The sequence below is a fragment of the Scyliorhinus torazame genome, chromosome 4 (genome assembly GCF_047496885.1).
Source record: "Scyliorhinus torazame isolate Kashiwa2021f chromosome 4, sScyTor2.1, whole genome shotgun sequence".
NCBI lineage: Eukaryota > Metazoa > Chordata > Chondrichthyes > Carcharhiniformes > Scyliorhinidae > Scyliorhinus > Scyliorhinus torazame.
In genome coordinates, this window is record NC_092710.1 from 9,689,628 (window position 1) to 9,699,413 (window position 9,786).

Below are 9,786 nucleotides of genomic sequence, written 5' to 3' on the forward strand. Positions count from 1 at the left end.
CACTGTCCAGTGATCCCTGGGTTAGAGAGAGAGAGGGTAAATCAGCCAGGGTTCCTGCTCCTGATCACTGTCCAGTGATCCCTGAGTTAGAGAGAGAGGGGGAAAATCAGCCAGGGTTTCTGCTCCTGATCACTGTCCAGTGATCCCTGGGTTAGAGAGAGAGAGGAAATCAGCCAGGGTTCCTGCTCCTGATCACTGTCCAGTGATCCCTGGGCTAGAGAGAGACGGGAAATCACTGATATACCCCACACCCCTCACTGTAACACTCTGATATACCCCACACCCCTCACTGTAACACTCTGATATACCCCACACCCCTCACTGTAACACTCTGATATACCCCACAACCCTCACTGTAACACTCTGATATACCCCACACCACTCACTGTAACACTGATATATCCCACACCCCTCACTGTAACACTGATATACCCCACACCCCTCACTGTAACACTCTGATATACCCCACACCCCTCACTGTAACACTCTGATACATCCCACACCCCTCACTGTAACACTCTGATACATCCCACACCCCTCACTGTAACACTCTGATGTACCCCACATCCCTCACTGTAACACTCTGATGTACCCCACACCCCTCACTGTAACACTCTGATATACCCCACACCCCTCACTGTAACACTCTGATGTACCCCACACCCCTCACTGTAACACTGATATACCCCACACTCCGCACTGTAACACTCTGATATACCCCACACCCCTCACTGTAACACTGATATATCCCACACCCCTCACTGTAACACTCTGATATACCCCACACCCCTCACTGTAACACTCTGATGTACCCCACACCCCTCACTGTAACACTGATATACCCCACACCCCTCACTGTAACACTCTGATGTACCCCACACCCCTCACTGTAACACTGATATACCCCACACTCCGCACTGTAACACTCTGATATACCCCACACCCCTCACTGTAACACTGATATATCCCACACCCCTCACTGTAACACTCATATACCCCACACCCCTCACTATAACACTCTGATATACCCCACACCCCTCACTGTAACACTCTGATATACCCCACAACCCTCACTGTAACACTGATATACCCCACACCCGTCACTGTAACACTGATACACCCCACACCCCTCACTGTAACACTCTGATATACCCCACACCCCTCACTGTAACACAGATATACACAACACACCCCTCACTGTAACACTGATATACCCCACACCCCTCACTGTAACACTCTGATATACCCCACACCCCTCACTGTAACACTCTGATATACCCCACACCCCTCACTGTAACACTCTGGTGTACCCCACACCCCTCACTGTAACACTGATATACCCCACACCCCTCACTGTAACACTGATATATCCCACACCCCTCACTGTAACACTCTGATATACACCACACCCCTCACTGTAACACTGATATACCCCACACCCCTCACTGTAACACTGATATATCCCACACCCCTCACTGTAACACTCTGATATACTCCACACCCCTCACTGTAACACTCTGATGTACCCCACACCCCTCACTGTAACACTGATATATCCCACACCCCTCACTGTAACACTGATATATCCCACACCCCTCACTGTAATACTCTGATATACCCCACACCCCTCACTGTAACACTCTGATGTACCCCACACCCCTCACTGTAACACTGATATACCCCCCACACCTCACTGTAACACTGATATACCCCACACCCCTCACTGTAACCCTCTGATATACCCCACAACCCTCACTGTAACACTGATATACCACACACCCCTCACTGTGACACTGATATACCCCACACCCCTCACTGTAACACTGATATACCCCACACCCCTCACTGTAACACTGATATATCCCACACCCCTCATTGTAACACTCACTCTGATACATCCCACACCCCTCACTGTAACACTCTGATACATCCCACACCCCTCACTGTAACACTGATATACCCCACACCCCTCACTGTAATACTCTGATATACCCCACACCCCTCACTGTAACACTGATATATCCCACACCCCTCACTGTAACCCTCTGATATACCCCACACCCCTCACTATAACACTCTGATATACCCCACACCCCTCACTGTAACACAGATATACCCCACACCCCTCACTGTAACACTCTGATATACCCGCACCCCCTCACTGTAACACTGATATACCCCACATCCCTCACTGTAACACTGATATACCCCACACCCCTCACTGTAACACTCTGATGTACCTCACACCCCTCACTGTAACACTCTGATATACCCCACACCCCTCACTGTAACACTAATATACCCCACACCCCTCACTGTAACACTGATATATCCCACACCCCTCACTGTAACACTGTGATATACCCCACACCCCTCACTGTAACACTCTGATGTACCCCACACCCCTCACTGTAACACTCTGATACACACCACACCCCTTACTGTAACACTCTGATATACCCACACCCCTCACTGTAACAATGATATACCCCACACCCCTCACTGTAACACTGATATACCCCACACCCCTCACTGTACCACTGATATACCCCACACCCCTCACTGTAATACTCTGATATACCCCACACCCCTCACTGTAACACTGATATACCCCACACCCCTCACTGTAACACTGATATACCCCACACCCCTCACTGTAACACTCTGATATACCCCACACCCCTCACTGTAACACTGATATACCCCACACCCCTCACTGTAACACTCTGATATACCCCACACCCCTCACTGTAACACTGATATACCCGACACCACTCACTGTAACACTGATATACCGCACACCCCTCACTGTAACACTCTGATATCCCCCACACCCCTCACTGTAACACTGATATACCCCACACTCCTCACTGTAACACACTGATATACCCCACACCCCTCACTGTAACACTGATATACCCCACACCCCTCACTGTAAAACTCTGATATGCCCCACACTCCTCACTGTAACACTGATATACCCCACACCACTCACTGTTACACTCTGATATACCCCACACCCTCACTGTAACACTGATATACCCCACACCCCTCACTGTAACACTGATATACCCCACACCCTCACTGTAACACTGATATACCCCACACCCCTCACTGTAACACTGATATATCCCACACCCCTCACTGCAACAGTCTGATATACCCCACACCCTCACTGTAACCCTCTCTGTTATACCCCACACCCCTCACTGTAACACTCTGATATATCCCACACCGCTCACTGTAACACTCTGATATATCCCACACCCCTCACTGTAACACTGATATACCCCACACCCCTCACTGTAACACTGATATATCCCACACCCCTCACTGTAACACTGATATACCCCACACCCCTCACTGTAACACTGATATACCCCACACCCCTCACTGTAACACTCTGATATACCCCACACCCCTCACTGTAACACTGATATACCCCACACCCTTCACTGTGACACTCTGATATACCCCACACCCCTCACTGTAACACTGATATACCCCACACCCCTCACTGTAACACTCTGATATACCCCACACCCCTCACTGTAACACTGATATATCCCACACCCCTCACTGTAACACTGATATACCCCACACCCCTCACTGTAACACTGATATACCCCACACCCCTCACTGCAACACTCTGATATATCCCACACCCCTCACTGTAACACTGATATACCCCACACCCCTCACTGCAACACTCTGATATACCCCACACCCCTCACTGCAACACTCTGATATACCCCACACCCCTCACTGTAACACTGATATACCTCACACCCCTCACTGTAACACTCTGATATATCCCACAGCCCTCACTGTAACACTCTGATATACCCCACACCCCTCACTGTAACACTGATATACCCCACACCCCTCACTGCAACACTCTGATATACCCCACACCCCTCACTGTAACACTGATATGCCCCACACCCCTCACTGTAACACTCTGATATATCCCACACCCCTCACTGTAAAACTCTGATATACCCAACACCCCTCACTGTAACACTGATATATCCCACACCGCTCACTGTAACACTCTGATATACCCCACACCCCTCACTGTAACACTCTGATATACCCCACACCCCTCACTGTAACACTGATATACCCCACATCCCTCACTGTAACACTCTGATATACCCCACACCCCTCACTGTCACACATGATATATCCCACACCCCTCACTGTAACACTGATATACCCCACACCCCTCACTGTAACACTGATATACCCCACACCCCTCACTGTAACACTCTGATATACCCCACACCCCTCACTGTAACCCTCTGATATACGCCACACCCCTCACAGTAACACTGATATACCCCACACCCCTCACTGTAACACTCTGGTATACCCAACACCCCTCACTGTGACACTGATATACCCCACACCCCTCACTGTAACACTCTGATATACCCCACACCCCTCACTGTAACACTGATATACCCCACACCCCTCACTGTAACACTCTGATATTCCCCACACCCCTCATTGTAACACTCTGATATACCCACACCCCTCACTGTAACACTCTGATATACCCCACACCCCTCACTGTAACACTGATATATCCCACACCCCTCACTGTAACACTCTGATATACCCCACACCCCTCACTGTAACACTCTGATGTACCACACACCCCTCACTGTAACACTGATATACCCCACACCCCTCACTGTAACACTGATATATCCCACACCCCTCACTGTAACACTGTGATATACCCCACACCCCTCACTGTAACACTCTGATGTACCCCACACCCCTCACTGTAACACTCTGATACACACCACACCCCTTACTGTAACACTCTGATATACCCACACCCCTCACTGTAACAATGATATACCCCACACCCCTCACTGTAACACTGATATACCCCACACCCCTCACTGTAACACTGATATACCCCACACCCCTCACTGTAATACTCTGATATACCCCACACCCCTCACTGTAACACTGATATATCCCACACCCCTCACTGTAACCCTCTGATATACCCCACACCCCTCACTATAACACTGATATACCCCACACCCCTCACTGTAACACTGATATACTCCACACCCCTCACCGTAACACTCTGATATATCCCACACCCCTCACTGTAACACTCTGATATACCCCACACCCCTCACTGTACCACTCTGATATACTCCACACCCCTCACTGTAACACTGATATACCCCACACCCCTCACTGTAACACTGATATACCCCACACCCCTCACTGTAACACTCTGATATACCCCACACCCCTCACTGTAACACTGATATACCCCACACCCCTCACTGTAACACTCTGATATACCCCACACCCCTCACTGTAACACTGATATACCCCACACCCCTCACTGTAACACTCTGATATACCCCACACCCCTCACTGTAACACTCTGACATACCCCACACCCCTCACTGTAACACTGATATACCCGACACCACTCACTGTAACACTGATATACCGCACACCCCTCACTGTAACACTCTGATATCCCCCACACCCCTCACTGTAACACTGATATACCCCACACTCCTCACTGTAACACACTGATATACCCCACACCCCTCACTGTAACACTGATATACCCCACACCCCTCACTGTAAAACTCTGATATACCCCACACTCCTCACTGTAACACTGATATACCCCACACCACTCACTGTTACACTCTGATATACCACACACCCCTCACTGTAACACTGATATACCCCACACCCCTCACTGTAACACTGATATACCCCACACCCCTCACTGTAACACTCTGATACATCCCACACCCCTCACTGTAACACTCTGATATACCCCACACCCCTCACTGTTACACTCTGATATACCCCCCACCCCTCACTGTAACACTCTGATATACCCCACACCCTCACTGTAACACTGATATACCCCACACCCCTCACTGTAACACTGATATACCCCACACCCTCACTGTAACACTGATATACCCCACACCCCTCACTGTAACACTGATATATCCCACACCCCTCACTGCAACAGTCTGATATACCCCACACCCTCACTGTAACCCTCTCTGTTATACCCCACACCCCTCACTGTAACACTGATATATCCCACACCCCTCACTGTAACACTGATATACCCCACACCGCTCACTGTAACACTCTGATATACCCCACACCCCTCACTGTAACACTGATATATCCCACACCCCTCACTGTAACACTGATATACCCCACACCCCTCACTGTAACACTGATATACCCCACACCCTTCACTGTGACACTCTGATATACCCCACACCCCTCACTGTAACACTGATATACCCCACACCCCTCACTGTAACACTCTGATATACCCCACACCCCTCACTGTAACACTGATATATCCCACACCCCTCACTGTAAAACTCTGATATACCCAACACCCCTCACTGTAACACTGATATACCCCACACCCCTCACTGTAACACTCTGATATACCCCACACCCCTCACTGTAACACTGATATACCCCACATCCCTCACTGTAACACTCTGATATACCCCACACCCCTCACTGTCACACTCTGATATATCCCACACCCCTCACTGTAACACTGATATACCCTACACCCCTCACTGTAACACTGATATACCCCACACCCCTCACTGTAACACTCTGATATACCCCACACCCCTCACTGTAACCCTCTGATATACGCCACACCCCTCACAGTAACACTGATATACCCCACACCCCTCACTGTAACACTCTGGTATACCCAACACCCCTCACTGTGACACTGATATACCCCACACCCCTCACTGTAACACTCTGATATACCCCACACCCCTCACTGTAACACTGATATACCCCACACCCCTCACTGTAACACTCTGATATTCCCCACACCCCTCATTGTAACACTCTGATATACCCACACCCCTCACTGTAACACTCTGATATACCCCACACCCCTCACTGTAACACTGATATATCCCACACCCCTCACTGTAACACTCTGATATACCCCACACCCCTCACTGTAACACTGATATACCCCACACCCCTCACTGTAACACTCTGATATACCCCACACCCCTCACTGTAACACAGATATACCTCACACCCCTCACTGTAACACTCTGATATACCCCACACCCCTCACTGTAACTCTGATATACCCCACACCCCTCACTGTAACACTCTGATATACCCCACACCCCTCACTGTAACACTCTGATATACCCCACACCCCTCACTGTAACACTGATATACCCCACACCCCTCACTGTAACACTGATATACTCCACACCCCTCACCGTAACACTCTGATATATCCCACACCCCTCACTGTAACACTCTGATATACCCCACACCCCTCACTGTAACACTGATATACCCCACACCCCTCACTGTAACACTGATATACCCCACACCCCTCACTGTAACACTCTGATATACCCCACACCCCTCACTGTAACACAGATATACCTCACACCCCTCACTGTAACACTCTGATATACCCCACACCCCTCACTGTAACTCTGATATACCCCACACCCCTCACTGTAACACTCTGATATACCCCACACCCCTCACTGTAACACTCTGATATACCCCACACCCCTCACTGTAACACTGATATACCCCACACCCCTCACTGTAACACTGATATACTCCACACCCCTCACCGTAACACTCTGATATATCCCACACCCCTCACTGTAACACTCTGATATACCCCACACCCCTCACTGTAACACTGATATACCCCACACCCCTCACTGTAACACTGATATACCCCACACCCCTCACTGTAACACTCTGATATACCCCACACCCCTCGCTGTAACACTGATATACCCCACACCCCTCACTGTAACACTCTGATATATCCCACACCCCTCACTGTAACACTCTGATGTACCCCACACCCCTCACTGTAACACTCTGATATACCCCACACCCCTCACTGTAACACTCTGATATATCCCACACCCCTCACTGTAACACTCTGATGTACCCCACACCCCTCACTGTAACACTGATACATCCCACACCCCTCACTGTAACACTGATATACCCCACACCCCTCACTGTAACACTCTGATATACCCCACACCCCTCACTGTAACACTCTGATATACCCCACAACCCTCACTGTAACACTGATATACCCCACACCCCCCACTGTAACACTCTGATATACCCCACACCCCTCACTGTAACACTGATATACCCCACACCCCTCACTGTAACACTGATATACCCCACACCCCTCACTGTAACACTCTGATATACCCCACACCCCTCACTGTAACTCTGATATACCCCACACCCCTCACTGTAACACTCTGATATACCCCACACCCCTCACTGTAACACTCTGATATACCCCACACCCCTCACTGTAACACTGATATACCCCACACCCCTCACTGTAACACTGATATACTCCACACCCCTCACCGTAACACTCTGATATATCCCACACCCCTCACTGTAACACTCTGATATACCCCACACCCCTCACTGTAACACTGATATACCCCACACCCCTCACTGTAACACTGATATACCCCACACCCCTCACTGTAACACTCTGATATACCCCACACCCCTCGCTGTAACACTGATATACCCCACACCCCTCACTGTAACACTCTGATATATCCCACACCCCTCACTGTAACACTCTGATGTACCCCACACCCCTCACTGTAACACTCTGATATACCCCACACCCCTCACTGTAACACTCTGATATATCCCACACCCCTCACTGTAACACTCTGATGTACCCCACACCCCTCACTGTAACACTGATACATCCCACACCCCTCACTGTAACACTGATATACCCCACACCCCTCACTGTAACACTCTGATATACCCCACACCCCTCACTGTAACACTGATATACCCCACACCCCTCACTGTAACACTCTGATATACCCCACACCCCTCACTGTAACACTCTGATATACCCCACACCCCTTATCCTGTCCCCCAAATACATCCCTCACTCATCACTCGAACCCTCAGATACTTCCCTCACTCCCCCCTCGAGCCCTCGGTGAAGCACTCACCCGGCTGAACAGGGCTTTGAGGAATGGTGAGTACAGCTTGGTGGTGAGTGAGGGAGTTTCACTCCCCCTCCTGTTCCTCGAGGTCAGTGAGGGTGTGTCGCTGGCCCTCCTCGTGGTATTGAAGGTGACCGAGGGCGTTTCGCTCGTCCGCCTCCTGCCTTTCCCCCTGCCGATGGAGTCCTGCCTCCGTGCGGCCTCCTCCCCCTCGCTGTCCCTCCGCCTCCCGTCCCCGCTCCGGGACTCCTTGACGGAGCTTTGACGGAGCGCCGATTTGATGGGCTTTCCCCTGGGAGCGTCCCCACCCTTCTCCCCCTTCGCTGTCTGTCCTCGGAGACCTGGAGGGGCCTGGTTCTTCGACATGGTGTGTGGTCAGACTGCCCGAGCCCGGTACGCACTGCCTCGTACACCGAGCGATTAGGGGATTTATCAAATCCCACAACCCTTTGTGTCAAAGCTCATTAACCTGAGCTAAGGCAGCGAGTCTCTTTATCTTCCTTTATCCCTCTCGCTCGCTCACTCCATCGTGGTCACTCCCCCAATCTCTCCCTCACAGGGTCACACTCTGGTCTGTGCCCACACTCACTCCTGCTGTCCCATGCTGGCTCTCTCAATCACACTTGTGTTTGCTTCTCGCTCACATTCTCTCTCTCGCTCGGTCTCTGTCTCTCGCTCTCAGTATCTCTGACTCTCTCTCTGTCTCTCTCTCTGACTCTCT

General features: G+C 50.3%; 1 protein-coding gene across 1 annotated transcript in view; it reads right to left on the reverse strand.

Annotated features, from left to right (window-relative positions):
* Positions 1–9,518, reverse strand: part of LOC140411552 (calcium-binding protein 4-like) — a 43,567-nt gene extending 34,049 nt beyond the window's left edge. The window contains exon 1 of the mRNA XM_072500634.1: positions 9,072–9,518. Coding sequence (XP_072356735.1) covers positions 9,072–9,431 — 360 coding nt within the window. The 5' untranslated portion in view covers positions 9,432–9,518. The remainder of the gene's footprint in view (positions 1–9,071) is intronic.
* Positions 9,519–9,786: the final 268 nt, after the last annotated feature.